General features: G+C 37.3%; 1 protein-coding gene across 2 annotated transcripts; it reads right to left on the bottom strand.

Annotated features, from left to right (window-relative positions):
• Positions 1-72: 72 nt before the first annotated feature.
• chd1 (chromodomain helicase DNA binding protein 1) lies at positions 73-17,039 on the bottom strand. Of its 2 annotated transcripts, none has more exons than XM_053515888.1 (37): positions 16,715-17,039; positions 15,131-15,289; positions 14,344-14,542; positions 13,857-13,964; positions 13,570-13,628; positions 13,303-13,458; positions 12,555-12,823; positions 12,162-12,387; positions 11,954-12,054; positions 11,671-11,849; positions 11,427-11,551; positions 10,613-10,829; positions 10,181-10,270; positions 9,841-10,031; positions 9,503-9,691; positions 9,212-9,374; positions 8,682-8,834; positions 8,504-8,575; positions 8,218-8,367; positions 7,886-8,034; positions 7,523-7,619; positions 7,326-7,421; positions 7,044-7,214; positions 6,319-6,479; positions 6,148-6,189; positions 5,927-6,060; positions 5,659-5,797; positions 5,373-5,523; positions 5,115-5,237; positions 3,783-3,923; positions 3,021-3,323; positions 2,736-2,867; positions 2,341-2,519; positions 2,129-2,228; positions 1,958-2,009; positions 1,463-1,685; positions 73-1,117 (listed from the first exon to the last, which is right to left on the bottom strand). In XM_053515888.1, the coding sequence occupies exons 2-37, from the start codon at positions 15,181-15,183 to the stop codon at positions 778-780; spliced, it is 5,433 nt and encodes a 1,810-aa protein (XP_053371863.1). In that variant the 5' UTR covers positions 15,184-15,289; positions 16,715-17,039; the 3' UTR covers positions 73-777. The 2 variants fall into 2 exon arrangements, with proteins under 2 accessions (XP_053371863.1, XP_053371862.1); XM_053515887.1 differs by having other exon boundaries at positions 7,523-7,622.
• Between the last annotated feature and the right edge of the window lie 7,764 nt (positions 17,040-24,803).

The following is a 24,803-nucleotide window of genomic DNA, read 5'->3' on the forward strand; positions in this document are numbered from 1 at the left end:
TGACACAAAAAAGCCTGAGTTGATGGGGAAAGGGAACGACTAGTATAAAGAAAAAAGCCTGAGAAGAAAAAGCCCATTCAATTTACTTTTATACAATAATTTACAGTAGTACAATTTTTTTTACGAAAATGACATTTTCAGATGCGTGCGAAACAGAATCCAGATTATGTTACAGCTGAGAATTAAATAATTCAAGCACGATGCAAAGAAAGACAAAATGACGGCATGGTGGTCACATGAGTGAAACCAAACGTACATAAAAAAAAATGAAAAAACAAAACAACAAACCTGTAAACGAGGTAACTTTGGAAGGTGAACCCCAGTCCTTCAGGCTGCTCAGAAGAGACCCTTTTACTCTTAGCCCAGTATCCAGACAGTACATTATGATAGTTTCCTCTGTTCAAACACTTCTGTTTTAAATCAAGAGCTGCATTACAAATGTGTTAAGTCAATGCCAGAATCCAGTGTCACAGGCAGTGGTGGAACACGAGTGTGTAGGATTCTTTTATGTGTAACCCACCCCTAACCCCCCTCCAAAAAAAGTAGTCACTTTATAAAAATAATTAAAAATGAAACCTCAAACTGTTACACCTAGGAAATGGTGCAGCAGGACTATTAAATACAAAAATATGTTATTTGTGTTCACTCCCCAATTATTTAAACTTATCCTGGAGGAGAGATCTGCCCCAAGCGTCAAAGAAAAGCTCAGGTGCGCAGTACAGCGGCCACAAGTCCCATAAGGCATTTCCTGCTTTTGTATCTATGGCTGATCGAGCGCTATGTCTTACGGCTGCTCCAAACCTGTTCGGGTGTACTTTTGTGCTCAGAAGAGTGCTCAAAAGGGGACCGGTGGCCCATGGGCGATCGGGGGTCGTAGGGTGATCTCTGGTCTCGAGGAGAACGTGGCCCGCTACCTAAAGTACGCTGCTCCAGTTGCCAGTCTGAATGATAGCGGTAGTCACGAGAGGCTTTGTGGTGGCTATAGTCTGAGCTGGGGCGATGGTCCGAGTGGGAACGGTGCTCCGAGTGTACACGCTCTTTGTTGTTGCTGTCTGACCAGTTGTCTCGACTAGAACGGTGATCGTCTAGTTTCCTATGTTTGCTGTCGTTGTAGTATCTGTGGGAAGGTACAAGAAGACAGTAATTAAACATTTTTTACAAACATTGCAGTCAGATTAAGGGCCATCAGATCAAAATTTTCTATATAAGTGAGCATAATACTTCACACCCACATTCAAATGTGTAAGAACTGTAATAAATATTTACAGGATATATATTTATTTAAAGATGTAATAGCACTGCCAAAACTGGCTTTATCTGTGAAAATTAACAAATTAATTGTTCAAGAATTAATATGATGGCAGTGTTAAATGAAAAATGTAAAACTTCAATTTGAAGCAAGAAGCATGAGCACATTTAATCTACACGAGTGTAATTCTCTGGCAGGATGCGTATAACTGACCTGCTGTCCTGGCGCTCTCTGTAGTGGTCTCGATCTCGGTGGTCTTTGCCATTGCTGAAAGACGAGTACGGTCTCTTCCTTGAGTCAGAGCTTTTCCTGTACGAATCGCCAGAGTGGCGCTCTTTGCTCGGCTCGTGGCTGCGTGAGGACGAGTGGTGTCTGTCTGAACTGTAGCTGTCTCTACTGCTCTCATCCTGCTGAGAGTCCTTTAACCTCTCAATGTCTGAAAACATAAAGAGAAACATCATTTCAAATGTTTACCAAGTGCTTTTACCATTTTTTTGTCAGCTTTATTTCTTTCTTTACACAAACACATTCTTACAAACATTTTATATATACACACACAGTGACATTTTATACAACATAACACTTTTTAAGAGAAAAATAATTATAATAAATAATAAAATTATATTTAAATATATTGCGATTTCGATGATGTTTCAATTAGATTGCAAATAAATGTGAGTAAATGTGGACACAACGAGAGATTCATACCTGTGTGTCTAAAGGCTTGTGTATTTATAGTGCTAGTGTTTTGGTCCGCTGTCTGAAATGAAAAAACAAAATACTGTAACTCAAAAAATATGAAACATAAGTACATTGAATGTGCATAAAACAGTCATTAAACTACATTTCACCTAATACAGTGCTTCTGAAAGAACATACCTGAGCGTTTTCTTGTCTTTTCTTGATTGCATGCTTATACAGTTTATGCAATTTCCTTGCATCAAACTCCGTAAATTTGGAAACAAATATCCAAAGATTTCTGTCATAAAACAAGCCGAAGGTTTATTTACATGTTCTAACTAAATTTCTTAATTCCATATTTAAAAACAACAAGCAACATGCAAGTAACTTCTATAGAAAAGTATACGCACCTTCTCCACTGCTTGATGTGTTCAAGGTTGGTGTACTCTTTTAGACAGTCTGTGATGTGGTCTCCAATTTTGATTAGGCACTGCCGAGTATGCTCTAGCTGCTCACGTTCAGAAAGACCTTTCTCAGGACGATCCAGCTGTTTTAAGGCTGCCTTCACCGGCCGCATGCGCTCTTTACACTGGTAAAACACACAGATAATCTTACTTATAACTAGTTTACTAGTGTTGGTGAATTAAACGCACTGGCAAGCAAGAGTAGCCTAGTTTCTTGATTATAGGTAAATGTTAATCAAAACATCCTCCATTAGATCTAAATAAATACTACAAATCAAAGTGTGAGAATTTGCTTTAAATGGGGTTGCATGCTGTTATAGGTACAGTGAGCTGTGACTCACCACGCTGAATGTCTTCTGGTCCAGCTCTTCAGATTCCTCAGAGACCGGAACATTCTCTCCTCCAGCAGTAATATGGATGGGCGTGTCTACCTTTTTGCTCTTTTCCCGAACTTCAGATTTTATCTCAGGCGTCTGTTTTTTTGTTTTTATTGAAACAAACAAAAACAAGACGAGAAGGTAAATAAAGATTTTTAGGCTCTAACCTTATCCTTATGCAACAATCAGTAAGTTATTATACATTTTTATAAAGTAATTTTTTTTTAAATATATATTATCTTGAATTACCTTGTCTGTGGGAGACTCCTCTACTCTGGGCTCCACCGGCTTGTTCTCCTTTTTCTCTTTGGATTCCTTTTTCTCTTTGCTGTCCCGAACTTCCTCTTTCTTCTCCTTTTTGATATCTTTTTTTATCTCCCTCTCTTTTATCTCCTCCTCCGGCTCTTTGACAAGTGGTTCTAGCTCTGGTTCCTCCTCCTCCTCCTCCTCTTCCTCCTCCTCTTCTTCTTCTTCCTCCTCCTCCTCCTCCTCTATAACCCGATCAGAAGCTCGTCCCCTTCTGTTGGGAGGTGGCTTGGTGGGTGGGGAGTCCTGTGAAAGTTACGGGAAAATGTGACACCACAATAATGTTTCCAACCTTTCGCCCTAAATAATAATGTTTGCATCTCACAGTGATTATCAACATTAACGTTTAATTGAATAAACAATAACTTTCTTACCAATAAATTCAAATGATTGTGGTTATTTAATTATAAATGTAACTTTTTCTTCTTTAAAAAATTAAGCAAACAAGATCAAGATAAACTCTTGGTAAAAAGATTGGTAAAATAGCGATCAAACAGTCTTAGTGTCTGGTTTTATACACTCCAATTTAAACTCCTTTAAAGCATAAATATGTTTAAGCATAAAGATAGGAAAAAAAAAGGGTAAACTGTGTAAAACAAATTTTTAGTAGACTGCATGGACATTTCATGAGAAAATAAAGCAGTCCAATTAACAATAAAATACATAAAAACGGCCAGCACAGCAATAACGGACATCAACACGTACCTTTTTATCTTCCTTGTCATCCTCATCTTCTGAGCTCTTCTCTGAGGGAGGAGCAGAGGACAGACTGTTCACCACTTCCTCCACTTTTGTTTTCACAGTTTTGTTCTTCTTTCCACGTGGCTTCCTCTTTCGAGAATTAGCCTACAGCACAAAAAAAAAAAAAAAAAAAAAAAAAACTTCCATCAATAAATCTGTTAAGGTAAAACAAGCCATTAAAATATGAAAAGGTGGGAGCAAAAATATCACAGGCACCCTAGGGAGGGGAAGTGGCTTCCTGTGCACTCAAGCACAAGCCAATTGTGGCACACAGTTTTCTCACTATAGGAAGTGCAATGATACATATCTTAAGTTAATCAAAAAGGCAGTGTGATTGACCTTCCTATCATTTTATAGCCTACTTAAAGACTAACAGGGCAGCACAGCCAAGCGTGCTCTATGATTCATGTTAGGAACGAGACATTCACCTCAATTAACTAATCACATATTCTATATTAGTTTTACTTTCTTCCATCTTGGGGCAGGGACATACTGCAGCATTTTAAAGTGTGTTAGTAATTTATAATGCTTATAAGTTGTATGACAGCAATGTTACAGAACATTGACTGAATAATCTGCCACAACAATTTTATATACACAGTGTAAATTGTCTAAACTAAACACCTTATGTCTACATACAGTATAATGCCAGGGCAACCGATTAAAGCTTTTTCACTTTTAATAAAAGTTAACAGCTTTGCATACATCTATTAAGCCTCAAACATGCTAAAAGACATGCTCAAATATGTAAAACTTTTTAAATACCATGGTAAAATGGCCAGTCTGAAAAAATGCACAGGTAATTGATCTTATAATGGTGGGCTGCTATCTTCCCACTCATCATATAGCATGCACATTTTGATTATACAATGTTATAGAATGTTAGGAAGGTGGCTCATTTTGATTAGGAATACACATTTATACCTAGTAGGTTAGCAGTAGTGTTAGTGACCAAGACGTCCATTGATAAGGATTACATTAAGGATTTCTATTGCAACCTATGCATGATAAAAATAAATAACCCCCTACTTGACCTTATACATAACTCAATCTTTAAATATGGTAGCCACCCGAAAAAAGTCAGTGCTTTGATCTCATGACTGATCGTTTGCAGAGGAATATCACAATATGCATGAATATTTTAAAAAAAGAAAAGGATACCAAAAAACAAATGCTTGTGTGTATACACACACACACACACGTAATGCTTTAAAACTAAATGAAGCATTGAGTACAAAAGCAAGTATCGAGAAAACACATTGTTAAGTCTGACTCAGCACAAAAAGAAGTTCTCACCGTGCCCGTTTGCCTTTGGGCCTCTTTTTTGGCAAGGTCCTTGCTAAGTAATTTGATGAGGTAGTCGGCTCGTGTCTGGAGCTGTTTGGCCTGTGGCTTCTTATCAGGGTCGTCTGGTAAAAGCTGTTTAAAGCAGTAATAATTTACCAGATTATAATTACAATAAAAACAAAGACTAGTGTTCCTAAATTTATGCAATAAACATTTCTAGCGAGATAAAAAAAAAACAAAAAAAAAAACAAGCACTGTATTTTGTACCTTGTGGGTGAGGTTAAGGTCTGGGTCCATCTTAATCATTTCCCAGCTCCCATAGCCATACTCATAAATTCCAATAAGAAGGCTGGAGTCATCTTCTTTGCCCCAATCAATGTCAAAATGAGCTGCCTTTGCATGGCAAGGAAGCATATACCTGTGCAGACAAAAGTCTACTTATTTAAAGATTGAATATAAGAACTGATAATAATAATTAAAATAAAACAATCATGAACAAGCAAATCTTTTCAATTATGTATACAAATTTTTATGAAAATAAAAATTAAGGTACCGCTTTCTCTCCTCTGGGTCAGCAGGAATCGCTTTGTGCAAAGGGGCCAGTTCCTCCTCATGTGAAATTACTAGCTTAGCATTGACTTGAACACCTGAGATCCTGAAGGTAGGTCCCTTCACCTTTCCTCGTCTGCCTCCTAAAAACACAAAAGTAAACATAGATTACACAATCATGTTCTCCAACGTACACAGAAATCCACCACTAATTAATGAAGAGTTATCACATGATCATCGAACTGCACATAATCAGTTCATAATCTATATACCTGAGGTTTTTTCTGGTCCACATGGATTTTCCTTCAGGGTTCTTATGCAGCCATTGTGCACAGTTTCTGCCAACCGCCTCAAGTCATGCTCTGACTTATCCACCAGCTCAGCATCCCGGGCAATAGCATCCAGCCTGTTACATAAAGTTTAGTAAGGGCAAAGGAAAGGATGTGGTAGAAACTGTGCAAACATATTTATTTTAAAATTATAAGAAAGACACCTTTCCAATGGGCCACCAAATTTCTTGTAACTCTTGATAAACCTATGTAGAAGGGGGAAAAAAAGGGTGGAATAAATCTTATGCTATTTAAATAAGTTTAAGAAAGAGCTTGAAAACATTTTATTTTCCTATAGTGTTTCAAGTTTTTAGGCAACAGGGAGTAACACTTACCGTCGTATTTCAGCATCACTGAAGCCCTTGATGTTCTCTCGAGGAATAGTTCGTGGTCTGCCTCGCTTCTTGGGCCTCTTTCGGTCTGATCCAGAGTCACTTTCTGAGCCAGAATACCTTCTGTTCCGGCTCCGCCTGCCCTCACTACCATTAAAGCTTATCTAAAAATTAGGCAAATATTTATATAGTAATACATCAGCATTACAGAAACTCAATTTTACATACTTTTATGTATAACAGTTTCAACATTATGCCTTCCTCATGTAATCAAAGTGAAGACAAGCAAGATCCTTTGGCATGGAATTTTGGGCCTTGAAAATGATTTTCACTAATATTTTATTTGTCTTATATAGCTTTCTTTTCTTGGCGGTCTCCAACCAATCAAAACATGGCAGGTATTATAAACTGACTGGCTAAGTGTAATATAATTAAAATGACAAGAGTTGGGAATTACTGCACCATCAGTTAAGTAAATAGCATGAGAAATGGTCCATCTCTTTAATGATAAATAAAACCAGGCAAATTTACAGCCCATTTTCAACCAGATAATCCATCTGCATCATTTATAATGTTAACCAAAATGTATACACACACTTGAATAAAAATAAATACTGCACACTGCCCAGATCTTTCTATCCATAAATAAATGACATGCAATGATAGAGAAGCCTTTCTGGTTTTAGCCAAATCCACTGATGCAGAGGTAGTAAGAATTTCCCTCTAACCTGTTTGGCACAGTTCCTCATGCGGGGCAGCATGTAGATCTCTGCTAGCTCCTTCTGCCGCTCCTCTTCCTCCAGTCTTCTCCGCTGCTCTTCTGGGATGATTGAATCCCAGGTCTTCTGGTTGCCATCTGCATCCATATCCTCCTCCTCCATCATGGAGAAGTTTGCCACCTGGAGGAGCAAAGAACAACTGATTAAAGCAAGTTTTGATGCCTCCCTAAACTCAGGCTATTGTTGTGGTCAGAATAATGCCATGCCACAAGAGATTTTATTTAACAAGACCTTAAACTGTGAGAGGAGCTCTTCTCCTACAGTAGATGGGCCAGGATCATTTTCTCTTGTCTCAGCTCTCTTCAGAATCTCATCAATATCCATCTCCTACAGACAAAAACAAATTAATATACATCACGCTTATTTTAACTTGGTCTAAACAATTTTATGCCGTTTTGTGGTTTACATGCCACTGCAAATTAACACACCTGGGGTTCTTGTTCTTCTCCCTCTGGCTCCTTAAAAAGTTCTTCGGCACCAAACTTTAAAATAGCAGACAGTTCCTCTTTGTTGAAAGGAGTAGAACTGCTTTAAAAAACAAAGAATAAAAAACAAATCTAAATATACACTAAACCTGTACTGTCAAGGGTGGTTCTCAAAGTGGGGTCTCTGATGACCTCCTAATGTAGGTTAAGTATATTTTAAATTTTTTCCCTGAGACATTGCAGTGTAGACCACAATTATGGTTGGAATCCCTCACATCAGCCCCATAGAATATTAGTCCTTGAAGTTCCATTCAATTATAATTATGGGAATTCTAACAAACCAGTAATACTGAGCTGTAAAGTTACCTGGAAGGAGCAGCACCAGTATGGAGGACCGTTTTCCCTGTAGTGTCCATCCTCTGAATAACAAGGTGGTCCAGCACCATCTTTTTCTTGGCTCGCTCAATGATGTCCTCTTCCACAGACCCCTTAGTCACCAAACGATAAATATTTACCTCGGGGGGAAAAAAGTATATGGTTTAACTGCATAGCAAAAACATAACACTCAAAAAAAGATAGTAAAATATTTATCTTGTTTTTGAATTTTTTTTATCTTGTTTTTATGATAAACTATTTGAAATAACTTTTATACCCATCTTGAGCAAACTGTTTTTTTTTTTTTAAATGCATTATTTTACCTGTCTCTTCTGCCCTATTCTGTGAGCTCTGGCTTGAGCCTGCAGGTCATTCTGAGGGTTCCAGTCGGAATCAAAAATGACGACAGTATCTGCAGAAGCCAAGTTAATGCCCAGACCACCCGCTCGTGTGGACAACAGAAAACAGAAGTCCTGGATATTTAAAAAATACGAGAGAGAAAAAAAACAAACAAACAAAAATAAAACAAAGATGTTAATGTCTGGTCTGACAACACAACATAGTGTACAAAAAAATAAAAAATAAAACCCACAGAATTCATGCACATACCTCTGATCCTTCTGCATTGAAATGATCCAACGCCTGCTTCCTCATCTCTCCTTTAATAGAACCATCTAACCTCTGCAAGGCAAACAACTTATTAGCAGATTATTCCAAATGTTTTTTTTTTTTTTTTTTTTAAGTGAGTGAATTACTTCACTGGAGGACAAAATCAGACTCTAGTTACCTGGAATAAAAACTGGCGACTCTTCAAATAGTCTGCAAGGATGTCCAGCATCCGGACCATCTGGGAAAAGATGAGCACACGGTGTCCCCGCTCCTTCAGCCGCACCAGGAGCTTGTCCAAAAGTACCAACTTGCCGCTACTGCGGATTAAGTGCTACACAAAACATAGGATTTCATTTTTTTTTCTATGGTTTGATACTTGAAATTTCTCGAATGTCCTTCAGCATCAATAAAAAGCATCTATCCATCTTCCCCCCTGACATCTATTGATAAATATCTAGAAGCACTGACCAAAAAAATAAATTGAGCTTTTCCTACTTTTAAGACAAAAAAAAAAAAAAAAATCGTACAAACTATGTATATTGAAAAATGTTTCATACAACGACTAACAAGACAGAAATTAGACACCAAAACAATTCCCCGGAAAATAAAGGGATTAGCTCCTAAATATTAACTGCATTAATATCATAAAATTGGAATAAAGAATTCTATAAAAGTTAATCTAAGAATTCACTCCTTTCTTTATATTACCTGCAAGGCCTCTGCTTTGTTGTGAAAGTCGTTGTCCTCTGGTGGTTTGATGAGGTAGCAGTGATTACAGCACTTCTTGAGCTCCATCATGATGTTCAGAAAACCAGATGTGCTTCCTTTGGTGCCTTTGCTGAGTGCCTTGTAGTTTCTGGTCAAGATCCACCTATGAAAAATAATGTAGCTTCTTAATCATAACCGCTTGACAAAGCAATCTGAAAGCTAATAATGTACAATCACTTTACTTAATAGACAAGCAAAAGTGTAGTGAAGGGTGCACTTAATGCTTCATACTTGTAGTACTGTTTCTGGATGGCACTCATTTCCACTCTAAGGATCTGTTCCACTTTTGCAGGTAGTGACTTCTCCACATCTTTCTTGACCCTGCGTAGAAGGAAAGGCTCCAGCTCTTTGTGCAAGCTAGTGTAGCCCGAGTCTCTGCCTTTACCGTGCTCTTCCTCAAACCGTTCCCATGAGTAAAACCTGAAAAGCAAAAGCCTTAATTAAACCCTAGCACAGCTGTAAAACCAACAATGGGAAGCAAAATAATTTTAACTCTTTACAACTAAACAGGAAATTCATGTTTGAGTCATGTTTTTTTAGTTAGCAAAAATATTGCAATGGGCTCATACTTCTCTGGCATGATGAAGCGGAGAAGTGACCATAGCTCTTTGAGGGAATTCTGCAGAGGTGTTCCTGTGATAAGGAGTCTGTGGTTGGACTTGAAGTCAATCATGGTCTTATACAAAAGGGAATCGTCATTCTTCAACCTGTGTGCCTCGTCCACACCGATGAATGCCCAGCTCACGTGCCCTAGAAATGACTAGAGAAACACCCAGCAGCCAAGTATAAAACTTTACCTCTCAATTGCTGTATAAGTGTTTAAACTGGGGACACTTAAAATTAAAATATAAAAGAACCTAAGGAACTTAACAGGAGTAAATGAGGTAGATGTTTAAGCTGATGTCAAACCTTATCTTTCAAGAGGATTTCATATGTAGTGAGAATGATGTTGAACTTTAGCCTCTTGTTCTGGGCATGCATCCACTCATGTGTTCTGATCTAAAGGAGAACAGTACAACAAATATTAACACAGTTTCAAACAGAAATCATTATTTAAAAAGCCTTGATATTTCCAAATAACAGACAGCTTAAGCAGTGCGAATTAGATTGGAATGCATGTTCGCTTAAATGAGATATCTGCACTGCTTTAATTTTTGAATAAATGTGATTTAAATGCTAAAATACGACCATTCGTACACATTACTAATCCCAAATAATTTAAATTATATATATATATATATATATATATATATATATATATATATATATATATATATATATATATAAAAAACACAACATTATTTCACACTGACTTAAGCATCCAATTAGTTTGCATCTTACCATGTTCCTACTGCTGATGTCACCCAGGTAGACAACCACATTCATCTGTGGGGCCCAGAGATGGATTTCTCTCTGCCAGGAGGTGAGTGTAGACAAGGGTACCACCAAAAGAAACGGTCCATAGAGCTGGTGCTCATGAAACAGGTAATTTAGAAAGGAAATCGTCTGGATGGTCTTTCCAAGGCCCATCTCATCTGCTAGAATACAACTGTTCCCTCTGGCAGAAGAACATAATTATCATGAATAATAAATCACACACAGCAAACAAAAAAGAAAAAAGTTTTTCATAAATAGTTCAATTTTAAGTCCAAAACAGTTTGTACGTTACATAAGTCTCTCATTCTGGAGAACTGAAAACACGGTTTGAATTTAAATCATTCTCCTTATTTAACCATATGACAATCAATGCTCTTTAAAGCATTAGTATAAAATTTTCTTGAACTAATAAAGACATACAGTGGTGTGAAAAACTATTTGCCCCCTTCCTGATTACTTATTCTTTTGCATGTTTGTCACACAAAATGTTTCTATGAAACCCATCACACCTGAGTTCAATTTCTGTAGTCACCCCCAGGCCTGATTACTGCCACACTTGTTTCAATTAATAAATCACTTAAATAGGAGCTACCTGACACAGAAGTAGTGCAAATAGTTTTTCACACCACTGTAACTAATCAATTAAAGTGTGGTCTGTTTACTCAAATGCTGGTTAATACACAAAAGACTCAATGTAACCGATTTATCTATGTAACAAAAAACACTATCCAGTCATCACACACATTTTATAGCAAACACTAAACATAGGTGAACATACTTGCACCATGAATGGGCCATCCAGTTTAAACCATCCAGCTGGTAGTCTCGAAGCTCAAGCCCTTCACCACCGATATAATGAGGCTGTTTCTTCATAGGCATGAACCGTGGCCTCAGCTTTAAAACCTGATCAAGAGTGCACATTCCTTTACTGCATGGAGCCATTAAAACAAGACTGCAGCACACAGATTTATTAAAATTTCAATATGCTTGGCTTTAGAGCACTCTAGCCTTTGGTCTGTTACCTTGCAGTCTCTGAAGGGGATTGTTTTGGACTGGTGGCGGCTCATGTACGCATCTATGCATTTCTGGAACTTTCTAGCGATAAGTGCTCCATCTTCCCAGCTGCATTCTGAATATGGAAGCCCTTGCCATTTGCATAAGTAGTCTGGGTAGCCTGCTGCTGACTTCTGATTTGAATGGCCTTGGCAAAATTAATGGAGTTATGTGGATTAATATAGAGTTGAGGTCAGACCCAAATAGCATGCAAATACCTAATAAACAAAATTATAGATCATATCTATTTACCAATAATTCTCTCCACAAGCTGATACTGTGAATGCAGGTCATCCATAAGCTCCTGCTGGCAGTTAAAGTATTCCACATCCTCAGGTGAAGCTGCTTTGAGCCTGCATTTTGAGGTAATAAAAAATAATAATTTTAATGTCTCCGGAGTCCCCAGTACAATCAATCAGATAGCCTTGACATACCATCAAACCAAATATAAAAACCTTACCATTTCTTTTTTTCCTGCTCCTTCTTTTTGAAATTGTCCAGTTTTTTCATACCCTTCACATTCTGTTGCTTCAGTGTCTCCTCTGTCTCCCAGGTGTTATGAATGTGTGACCAACCTTTCCATTTGATCAAGTACTGCACATCTCCTGTCTGCTTGTTTGGGTTAAAGTTGGCATTAGGGTCTCCATCAGCCTCCACAGCATAGACTGTGGTGGTGGCCCCAGTGGCTGTAATAAATAGAAATTAAGCTAAGGGATGCATTTTGTGCACATATGCAGCTAACAAACTTGATTTCCCCCCAAGGACCCCCTTAAACAAACAGAATAGTAATAAAATACAAGTTACACAGTATTTGTCTAATGGAAAAACCTCGAATTTGTTTTAAAATTACTACCTCCTTTTCGTCCTATTCTCATGCACATCACTCTTTCCAAAGTCTCAAACTCATCCTCCTCAGGGGGTGGGACATCCTCCCCACAGACCTCCACCAAGTCATCAGAGTCTGTTTTCAGTTCCTCATCCTCTTTATAGCTAACATTCACCGTAGCTTGTCTCCGAGGTCCTGCTAGGGCCTTTTTGTAGTCGTCATCGTCCTCGTCTGATGAAGAGGCCGAAGGTTTCTTTTTAGAAACCTTGCTCTTTTTACCATTTCTGGCATTAGCCCTGAAAGTTCAGAAAAGCAAATAGACAATGACCACCACTATGTGACACATAGAAGTATTCCATCTATATGCGCACTAACTGTCTTACCCCTAACTCCCATTTTCTCCTGGCACAAATTTACACAGAATTACTTTATCCTATGCTATTAATCAGTTTAGACAAGATTCAGCTAGTCTGTTTCAGATAGATATCAAGATCACACACCTGTGAACTTTATTTTCAGTCATTTCAGTTGGCTACCGGCTATTAAAAGTGATAAACACTGAAAAGATTTGACACTAATAAGGACTGGCTTTAAATGTTTGAGAGAAACTTTCTATGAAAAATTATAAAATTTCTTTAATAACACTTTACTGTGTGTTCCAGAGGAGGAAACACAACTGACATAGCAAAACTGATAGGATGGAAAGCGCAAAAACTATTCTATGTAAGAAAAACAACAACTAGACAATTTTAAAAGAAGTGACATATTGACATACTTGTTAGGTGGCTTCCTGCTTTTAACTTTGTGGCTGGGCTCATAATCTGAAACAGACTCTTCACTGTTCTCCGCCTCTTCCTCAGGCGAAGAACTTGACGAGTCACTCCCTGAACCAGATCCAGAGCCAGACCCAGAATCCGAGTCGGAACCAGTCCTGTCAAACAAACAAACAAAAAAAAAATTCGTTCAACAGTTTATCAATGACTAAGAAATATCCTAATACCAAGAACCTGCGGATTTACTAGTGAATAAAGCCTGGACTCACCCTTTACTCCTTCGCTTTCTTGACGAGTCATCATCTGAGTCATCACTACTGGAGGATTCCTTAACAGTAAACTCAAGAATTACTCACTCTGCTTTTGGAATGTCATTATTAATCCAAAACTCGTGTACAACACTTCAACTCTTTAATATGCAGTTATATAGATGTGAACACAATGAGAACACATCACCTTTAATGTTGCATTAACAAAAACAAAAAGAGCCAAAAACAAAATAATAAAAGCAAAACTGAATATGAAGTAATATGAAATGCTGTTGTGCAAAATCTACCTCATCTGAGTCACTGTTTGAGGAGCTTTGTTGCTGCTGTTGCTGCTGCTGTTTCCTGAGCATTGCTGACCTCTGCACTGTCAGGATACTGGGATTAGACTTCCAAAACTGCAACAAGAAAAGTAGGAATATTTTAGTGAATACTGGTGCAGGCTACATATTTAATGCAAAGTCTCTCTTAAAGCCTTTAGTTTAAAAGGTATATCCTGACTGGAAACGTTCAGCAAGGTTTACAATAAATGGAAGCCAGCAATGGATGCATTAGCATTTACATAATGCTAATAGATGTTCACTGCCACTCCCCCAATTTCCAAAAAAGCCTTGTAAAGATAACCTGGAACATTCATATTAACAGTTAACAATGACCTCAATCATCAGACACTCTGTGATGCTTTAGGAAAACACTGAACTCTATGTTCTCTGTAATCTGTGACCACAAAATGAGACCTTAGTTTAATCTCTCAAACTAAATGAAGCTAAGCCTTACTTCTGCAGAATCAATCTTGGCAGAGTTGTTCTGACCATTCTTGCCCTTGGACTTTTCAGAGTCAGAATCAGACTGGCTGCCCGATTCTGAACCACTTCCTGAGTCGCTGCTCCCTGACTGGCTGCTACTGGAGCTACTGCTGCTGGAGCTGGAACCTGAGCCGGAACCGGAACCAGATCCAGACTCATCGTCCGAGTTACTGAAACAAACACACAACGGTTTGTCATAAAGTTGCAAACAGAGCCACATGTGCTTGTCATGGTTAGTAACCGATTTTTTTCTTCTTTTTTTTTTACATTTATGTGTCACTTAAAATGAAATCAAATTAATTCAAATTTGCAAAGAGATGGACACCAGCAGATTTTTAAACCTAATTTCTCTTACCATATTGTAAACTGCATTAAAAAGTGCACATTTAAATTACAAATTATATTGCATGCAAGCTATTAGAACACATTAAACGCACACATACAAAAAACTATTTAGATGCATAATTGAATAATTTTTACTAAAACAGACCATGGATATCACACAACTAGAAGCTATAAATGAACACACCTACCAACCTCAAAAAGAAATATATATCTGTGTATAGGCATTTTATGGAACATAGTTAAACATCGATCACAAACAGCAAATGCAGAAGGGCCCCTGATGAGACACCAGTTAATCTTCAGCTGTCAACCAGTCCAGAGTCCTACTTCAAATTAATCTCACCACATTCAAAACAACAGCAATGATTTGCCATATTTGATGTAAAACTTAATAAGTATATAACTTTCTTTACCTGGACTCTCCAGTGCTGTTGCTTACACTTTCATCTTCACTGTGGCCATCCATGGCTGTGGTTTAAATAACTGGATCTCCAATACAACCAATGTTGGCAACTTGGCCTGATCTGGTCCTTAAACACCCTAAATCTCCAGGATTTTATGATGCAGCTCACCTGTAGGAAAAGAATAAAATGGTTATTACTTTTAAATCAAGACAAACACACACGAGTAAGCTTATTTTTACTTGTCTTACAGCAGGATTACATAATCATGCTGCCTACATAATCCGTTCCTTTTATAACCAAGTGATAACTGAAACTATACTTCACAGCTAAAGAATATTTTACCAAAAACTTGGTAAATGAAAGTGAATTAAAACACTCCAGCTTACACAGTGAATACAAGAAACATTAGGAAATAAATGAACAGTGACAGAAGGCAAAATAAAAATGTCTACAATAAAAAAAAAAACAGAATGCACTCACGCTTCACTTATTTACATCAAAAAATTGTAAATAAATATTTGCGGCTAGCATTAGAGGGATGTGTCTTGTGTACAGCGACACAGGCCTGTTGTTAGGCCTAAGCAGCGGGGCTATCCTGGATAATGCCGCCGGAGCAGAGCGCTGTATTCAGCGGGCATAGCAGCAACACCCACCCTGGGGATGTCCATGCCGAGCAAAGCCGACAAATCAGATTATACAAGCTCTAACACAGCGCTTTAAACACTAAACTTAAAAAAACGATGTAGTTTCCCGTCTTAGCACGAATGCAGTTTACTTTCACCAAAGTGAGCTTTACAATTCGCGGTACATTTTAAACTCAACCTATCATTCGCTGCCTAGCCGACTGAGCTAACACGCCAATGCTCAAAACCGTGTTTTCTTGACAAAAAGTTGCGTTAGCTAAACACAGCTAACTAGCTAAGCACTGCCAATGAGTGCGGCGTGCTAGCTATTTTGCTAACACAATGCTTTAGCATCGTGAACGTGTAAAATAGCAAAAGGTCTACGTAAATGAATAAACACGTAATTAAATATTAATTAAGCTTACACATAGAAACGAACCAAAGCAAGCAGTTATAAGTCGCTGAAAAAACAGACCAAAATTATGTCTAAATTTAACTAGCCACCTAGCAGGGTATGCTAAGCTAAAAGCTAACGGCTAAGTAAACCTAGAGAGAGTTTTGGCTCCGAGAAGTAACTTAGCTGACTTTTCTGACTCTAGCTCCTATTATCTCAAACAAAAACAAGCAGGGAATAAATCTGTAAGGTAAACGCTTTTATAAAAACAGTGTTTGACTACGGGAGTGCTGTGGCTAATGCTAATTCCTGTAGTGCATCACCAGGATATTCTCAGTAACGCTAGTCCCCCTGAGCAATGATGGTCAAGAGAGTAAGTTCATAAAATACACGCCGCGACACTACTGTATATATATATATATATATATATATATATATATATATATATATATAACTGCACAATAAATAAATGTATAAAGAAGTCGAACGTTGTAATGTGACTGAAGTTCAAACTTACAGCACTTCAGTTGGAAATAATAAAGAGTTGAGCATGGTTTTGCTTTGTGTGGTGGTTACCTGGCTCCAGCGGGCGCCAGTCGGCTCCGGAGCCGAAACTCCGACGTCCTTTTTTCTTGTTTTCCTCTCCCAGTTAGCGTTAGCGGCTAACCGCGGCTAAGCTAGCGCCCTGTGTGTGTGTGGAGAGCAGTCCAAAACACAGCAACTTTTTCCGTCGAGCCAATTTCTGTTTTTAAGTGCCCCTTTCCCGACTTCCAAGAAAAATGTCTGCGTTTGAATTTTCGTAATAATGAGGGAAAAAAACCGCGAAGTAGGTAGCAGGCATTTCAGCCGTGAGTGCTACAACAGCCGGCCGCCGCCATGACGCCGTCGCGAGCTCACACACTCAAACCGGAGCCAGCGGAGATGGAAACCCCGGGCAGTGACGTCACCACAACCACCGCCACCATGCTGTGGGCTCCGGGGCCAAGTCAGTACTCGTGCTTATGTGGAAATTGCACAACCCAATACAAAAAGTGGGGAAAGTTAACCAATGTGTAGCTTTATATAATAAAAATAAGCTCGGTACCTATATGACGTCACAGTGCGGTTAGAATCCTGTAATATGAAGCCACTCGAGCATGACCACTTCATTTGCCTGAAGATCAGCAGTAACAAACTCAGGTCCCAGAGGGCAAAATCACTAGAGAAGTTGTACATGCGATGTGTAACATTTAGAGAGAGAAAAAAAATCCGTAAAAAAGTAATATATTTTTTAATATCTATTTGAACATTTGATATCTATTATGACATTTGACTGTCCCCTGACATTTTTTCTTTTTTCAAGACAAAAACGACACTCCAGAGTATTCTCTCTCTATATATTTATTCATCCTTAGTGTACGTCACATACTTATGGTATGAGGTGTGTTCAAGTCAAACTGGGACTTGTAATAGAACTTCTGATCCATGCCATTTCTACATATTTGATCCATTAAAGGTGTTTCCTAGAGCCAGAGTTTCGGACATGAAGCAGGCAGTCCAATCATGGCGTACTGAGAATCTTTTTTTTTTTTATTACTCTGAGGGTATCCAAGCACAAGTGAAATGCTGGTATAATAATAATAATTATATTATTAATATCAATAATACTTGTATTAATACCTGTATTAATACATGTATAATACTTGTATTAATACCTGTATTATGTCACTAGAGTGTGTTTAGTTTATTGTAATATGAAGCATTCAAGTATCAGGAGTTCAGGAGTAACAAACTCAAACCCCAGAGGGCAGAAGTACTAGAGAGATTTTTTCTGTCCCATAATAAATCCCATATTAAATCCTCATATGTGGTCAATTAAAGCTAATTAAGATGGAATAGAAAAAAAAAATGCTTAGTTCCCCCCATTCATCAATTCAACCTACCTACTTGTATTAATACCTGTATTATGTCGCTAGAGTGTGGTTAGTTTATTGTAATATGAAGCATTCAAGTATCAGGAGTTCAGGAGTAACAAACTCAAACCCCAGAGGGCAGAAGTACTAGAGAGATTTTTTCTGTTCCATAATAAATCCCATATTAAATCCTCATATGTGGTCAATTAAAGCTAATTAAGATGGAATAGAAAAAAAAATGCTTAGTTCCCCCCATTCATCAATTCAACCTACCAAAATGCTAACCAACACACCACTGTGAATTAAATTCAGTTTTATTTGTATAGTGCTTTTAACACTGGTCATCGTCACAAACCAGCTTTATAGAATAGAAAAATGAAAGTAGGTTGAAAAAATTTATGGAAATATGCATGAATTATGATAATAAATATTAGTTTGTCCTTGGTGATGGTGGCAAGGAAGTACTCCCAGAGATGACAGGAGAAAGAAACCTTGAGAGGAACTAGACTCAACTAGAAACCCAACTTCATTTGGGTAATATCGGTTAGTATGACCACAAATCAGTCTAGTATGTGCTATAAGACTCACTCACTCACACATCATCTATACCTGTTTATCCTTTAACTTTGTTCAAGTTAATATAAAGTCCAAACTTGCTGTCTTCCATTGTTCGGAAACAAACTGTTTGTGGGAATTTCACTCCTAAACGTCTTAGCGACTGGAGTCACAAGAAAAACTGCCAGCATCAACACAGTCCAAGGTCATCTTCATGGTCATTGAGTGGAACCATCCTTAGTCACTACACGCATCCACAAACAGAACATACAGGGCAATCCTAAGCAAAAGTCAGATACCTCCAAGCAATGAGACTCCAACCAGAAGCAGGGAACCTAGTTATGTCAGACAGATCTGGAGAGAAGAAGGGGTCAGAATCGCTGGCAACTCAGGATTTCCTAGTCTAGCTCAACAGAAATGAGAGAAAGAGAGAGAGAGAGAGAGATTCTGCTTTGTGAATATTTCTATCAAGAGGACGTGGTAGTGCTCTCATCATCATCGTCATCATCATTGACATCACCATCATCATTATCACTGTAATCATCATCACTGTCATTATCATCAGGTTAGCAGTGAATTTTGGAACAATCACGAGAGCACTAAGCATGTAGAGAGTATCTATCCTGAACCTACAGTAGATACAACCTAGAGCAATTTAGCATACTCATCCACCAACAGGGCTTTTTTTATTTCCAGTGTTTTCATATTTTGCTTTGTGACAATGGCAATGATGCAATAATGTAATACAATGTAAAGTACTTGTATTACTTTGAGAGGTAATCCCTGATCAAAAGCACGTTTAGTCTTTTAGCAGGCTAAAAAATCTTTTTTAATATCTTTTTGAACTTTTGACTGCTCTTTTTTTTTCTTTTTTGTTTAAGACAAAAAATGCACTCCAGAGTACTCTTAGGTTAGCTGAGAGGTTAGGTTAGGTTAGGTGAGCCTGTTAGCTGCAGTAAAATGAATGGGGTTAAATAAGTCCATAAGTCCATAAATGATGATCTTGGCAGAGGTGGCTCAAAGCCCATTGCAGTTAATTCCTGTGAACATTCAATGAGTGGAATTTCTGATCCTTGAAAATCCACAGGATACTTTATGCCACATTGCAGAAGAGATGCATCTGTCCATTAAAACTTGCACATTACAAAAACTCGACTGGGAGTTAATTCTATATTCCCAGTACAGTCCTGGCATTTGTTCTCTTATTGTGCCCCATGAAAAGTCCAGATTTGACATGAACGGCCTTCATATTATTGATATCTTGCAATATGGGACATACAAGGATGATGTAAAAGAAAGTGCTGCTTTAAAAAAAAAGCATACAGGGTTTTAGGGCCTTTTTGTGCTTACATACTTTAACAAATGATGTCAGATTTTAAGCTTACCTACATCCCAACATATGGTTTAGCATCTTCAGTACATTATTAATAATGAGTGTTGGGAGCAGGGAACTGCAAGACAGTGAATCCCCAAGACAGAAGCTGAGCACTAACATACTATATATGCAGTGATGCAATCTTCTCTGATAGTTGTGATATTATTTTCATCTTGTAATTATTCCTTATACAGAATTGAATATGTGTTGGTTTACATCATGTTTACATCATTGCTCTGTTTGTCAGTATTGAAGATCTTATTTATTATTGATTATCTCTGTTAATTTCTTGGAAGTCTATTTGAATTAAATTATATGCTTATGGACATGTGACAACTCCAAAAGTTCCAGGTAAAAAAATGCAATTAAACTAAAATAAGTAAATATGTTACTATACATTGACAATTAATAGAAAATCTTCAAAACCGTTACACCTTAGTGTCTCTGTCAGATGTAAGTATAATGTAATTATGTAAACCATACAAAATATTTTAAAGCATTATTTCCAGCTTCTTAAAGCAGTAAAAGTCAAGGTTTAATTCTACACATTTAATAGAACTCCTATTAATAATTAATTTAATAGTGACTGTAAAAGCGAGTCTACAATGTTAAAAGAACTAAAAGGATTTGGACGAAACAGCTGTTATGGCCCAAAGAAAACCATTTTTTATTCAGTTTTTATATGAATTGGAGAAAAGACTTTAGTTTGCTAGGGAGCATAAAAATTTAAATTTAAAGTGGCAAAAGGTTATGTGTTTTTATTAGTTTAGATTGACCCTGTTTCAGATTGATGGGTGTATCAGAGTAAGAAGGGAAGCACACAAATCTATGCACCCATCATTAGTAGACCTCACTGTACAAGCCTCTGGAGGCAATGTTATATTCTGGAGTTGCTTCAGTTGGTTGGGTCTTGGGTCAGCAACATTATGCGGCAATAAAATAAAGTCAGCTGATGAATTGAATGTTTGAATGACCAGATTATTATGTTAATGTCAAATACAGGAGTTTACAGTCATGCTCTTTCAAGTGTTTCTGACCACTGACACACATCTTTGGACATTCATTGTGGACTTTGCACAATATATCACAAACAATTATTTGCACAATTTGCACAAACCATTGCAGCTTTGCACACACACTGTGATCTTTTTTTTCTTAAACATACTGCGCAGATTTCCATACACTTGCATAATTTGCACACTACGTACTGTTTACAGCGTATATATATATATATATATATATATATATATATATATATATATATATATATATATATATACTACCGTCCAAAAATTTGGGGTCACTTTCTAACTCCATGATTGTTCCTAATTTTTATTTCTTTCTACATTGTAAAGGAATGCTGAAGGTGTCTAAAAAAATGCATTAATCTCCTTTGAACAGTTAATGGTGAAATGGGTCTGCTACTTCTGCTCTGTAAAGACTTCATAACGCCTTTAATCTGAGGTGCTGTTAATTGGTCATTTTTCAGGCTGATAACTCTAAGTGAACTTCTCGTCTGCGGCAGAGGTAGGTTTTGGTCTCGATACATATTTAATAACTGTAGGAAGTTCCTCAGGCCAATATGTTAAAATGTACTACATTTTACCTACCATGTTCATAGTTAAATAAAATTATGATAAATGTTCACAATTGATACATTAGTTACTGATACAATTAATATGTATGCTACAAATAAATACATTTTTATGCATAGATTGTGTATAAAATGGGCCTTGCGCCTCCAGGGTCCGGGTTTAATTCCTGGCCAGACTCGATTCCCATCTCCCGAGTGTTCTTCCTGTGCTTGGTAGGTTTCCTTCCACATTCCAAAGACATGTAGGGTAGGTTAATTGATGTTCCCAAATTGCCCGTAGAGTGTGAATGATTATGTGTGTGTGCCCTCCGATGGATTGGCACCCTGCCTTGTGCCCTAAGCCTCCTGGGATAGGCTCCAGGTCCCCGTGACCCTGAATACAGGATAAAGCGGTATAGAAGATGAGTGAGTGTGTATAAAATTAAAGAATTATAAACCAGTGAAACCATCCACTTATCTTATCCTGTGTAGGTCACAGGGGGTTGGAGCCTATTTCAGCGAACTTAGTGGACAAAGCAGGGCGACACCATGGAAGTAGTGACAACTCAGCACAGGACACACAGTCTTTTGAGTCATTGGACAGTTTAGAACGATTCAATCAGCACAATCTAACCCGCAAGGAGAATCAAACCCCCATTGCTGGAGGTAAGACTGACTTGTGCAACTCTTACTAAAACACAATTTCACCACTGATTAAAAATTGCTATACTACAGTATATTACCAATCGTCATTCAGAATTGCTTTAATGGCAAATGTAAAAGCCATGCTACTTTTGATTATTATATAAACTTCTTCTTTCATTAGTAGATTGTCATCACATGCGTGATTTTATGAATGTATCAAAGGGGAGTGTTTTTTTTGTTTTTTTTTACTAATAATTTTCTTTGTACTTCCCACTTTTGCTTTATCCCAAAAACTTATTTATTTCAAGTAAAGTGAAAGTGGTAAGTAAAAGAAAATATCTTGTTATAGAACAGGAGCCCATCTAAAATGCATCCTTAAAATATAATGTATGTTTAAATTTCAGATTTCGGCCATCCTGCTGTTTTCGTAAGATTCCCACTTTATATATTTTTTCCCTCATGTTGAATCTGCAGGCTGTTAGTGATGACATAAAATAGCCAGAAGAGGTCTCCAAGCTGCCAGCACACAATCCCCTACCAGGAAAAGGTTGAGTAACAACTCCACTGGATGCACATTCTCCTGCAGCTATGAGCTAAGACTATAAAAATGTAAAATAAATAAATAAATAAATTAGTAACAAAATACAAACAAGAAGATAACTGAGCTACATTTTACTGCCGATATTGATTTTAAAACCCTGCTGTATGATACTCACCATCTATCAGCTATCAAAGAACTCAGAAAGGAGGATATGGCAAGATTTAAAAAAAAAAGTAAAAAGAAATGCTTTAAAGAAACTGTGTGGTGAATTTATGATAAGTCTTAGTGAGGATAATACAGTTCTAACAAAAGAAGAAAAACATCAATTTAAAAGATTACAGACATCCTTAATTTCTGGGCTTGTTTCTATTCATATCCACTTACTGGATAAACATACATATCTTCTGTAAATTAAAGTGCACCCTAAAACTTTTTATTTCTTTTGATTCTTTGGTCTATGCCATAAAAAAGTTTTTGTGATATTTGATCCCACATGCTCAAATTTATAACAGTTTGGAAAAAATATGCAAAACTTGCTTTACCTAAACTTAGACTGTGTATGCAAACCTATCGAAAGAAAGGAAAAAAGTGCAGGGTTTTAGACCCTTAACAGTAAGCCTATGTGTCCTAATAGATAAGATATTGGTCCCCTGGATTGGAGCCATGGATTGTGGATTTGTGTCCCTATAGGTATGTCTATATTTGGCAGAGTTGTGCATAACTCAGGGGTTCATGAGATCAGTCTTTTCAACCCCCACTTTAAACAAGGTAAATGAGACTGTTCTATTTATTTACAATAAATGTGTATCCAGTAAATAGTGAGGTAATTCCATGGTACTTATAACTAGATGCGTTCTTTTTTTCTACATCAGGCTAAACATGACATGACATTAATGAAGGTCAAATTCAAAGATTATTATCATTAAAAAAATCATGATTTTAATAACTAATAGCTAAATGAAAACAACGGTAAAGTGTGTGTATAAGTGCTTATAAAGGCAAAGGATAGGAAGTGCTGATCAGTGAATAGACATACACATATGATTGTTAAATGTATAACATTGATGTTACAAATCGTTAGTGAGTTTCCATCACCAGGGATTGTGGGTTTGAGTCCCATCTGGGGTGGTTGTGGTTAGCAGAGTGGCGCAGCAGAAGCGTACCCATAACCCAGAGGTTGATGGATCATAACCCAGAGGTCTGCTAAGACCTGTGCTTTTGAATCCCCTAATACAAACAATAAAAATAATTAATTAATAATAATAATAATAATAATCATAATAACAAAACATAATTCAATCATAACTTGACCTAAAATTCCCACAGTGTTGGTGAAATCCTTCATGGTAGCAGGCCACTTCAGATAGGAAACCCTATTTAGCATCTTATATACACACATGGTAAGTTTTGTATCTCCACATAATCTGATGGTGAGCCTGAGTTGTGTAATTTAGTTAAGCCCATTTGAGTTGCTCCTATTGGATCAGACACTGGCCTCCAAAGCCAGGGATTGTGGGTTCAAGTCCTAGTTGGGGCCATTTAAGTTGGTGCAGCAGCAGCTGAGCCCCAGTGGCCTTATGGATAAGGCATCCATAACCCAAAGGTCGATGGATCGAAACCATCCTCTGCTAAGACCTGTGCTTTTGAATCCCCTCATACAAACAAGGTCAATGATCCTGTAGTGTTCATTCACAGCAAAGGGTCTCCTGCGAACAGGGAGATTCACAACTAGGTTCCTAGTTCCTCTTCTCTGAACTATACTAAACATTTTTTACTTTTTCACTGTCTCAGTTTTTCTTATTTCTATTTAAATATGTAATGAAACAAATTATTAGCATTTTTCGTGTGGATCACATAATTCATATTTACTTTTTTACACTTTTTTTTACACATAATTTTTTACTTTTTCACTGTCTCAGTTTTTGTTATTTCTATTTAAATTTGAAATGAAACAAACTATAAGCATTTTTCGTGTGGATCACATAATTCAATCAATACTGGACTTAAAATTCCCACAATGTTGGTAAAACCCTTCATGGTAGCAGGCTACTCCAGGTGGGAAACCCTATTTAGCATCTTATATA

The sequence above is a fragment of the Clarias gariepinus genome, chromosome 17, assembly GCF_024256425.1.
Source record: "Clarias gariepinus isolate MV-2021 ecotype Netherlands chromosome 17, CGAR_prim_01v2, whole genome shotgun sequence".
Classification (NCBI taxonomy): domain Eukaryota; kingdom Metazoa; phylum Chordata; class Actinopteri; order Siluriformes; family Clariidae; genus Clarias; species Clarias gariepinus.

What these genes read in the sequence shown, in the direction of transcription:
- chd1 (XM_053515887.1), bottom strand. Translation starts at nt 15,183, where the DNA reads ATGGATGGCCACAGTGAAGATGAAAGTGTAAGCAACAGCACTGGAGAG. An exon ending in CGCTTCATCATGCCAGAGAA is followed by an intron (nt 9,692 to 9,840) that starts GTATGAGCCCAT and finishes TTTGCTTTTCAG; the next exon opens with GTTTTACTCATGGGAACGGT. An exon ending in TTTGGTGGCCCATTGGAAAG is followed by an intron (nt 6,061 to 6,147) that starts GTGTCTTTCTTA and finishes TTTATGTAACAG; the next exon opens with GCTGGATGCTATTGCCCGGG.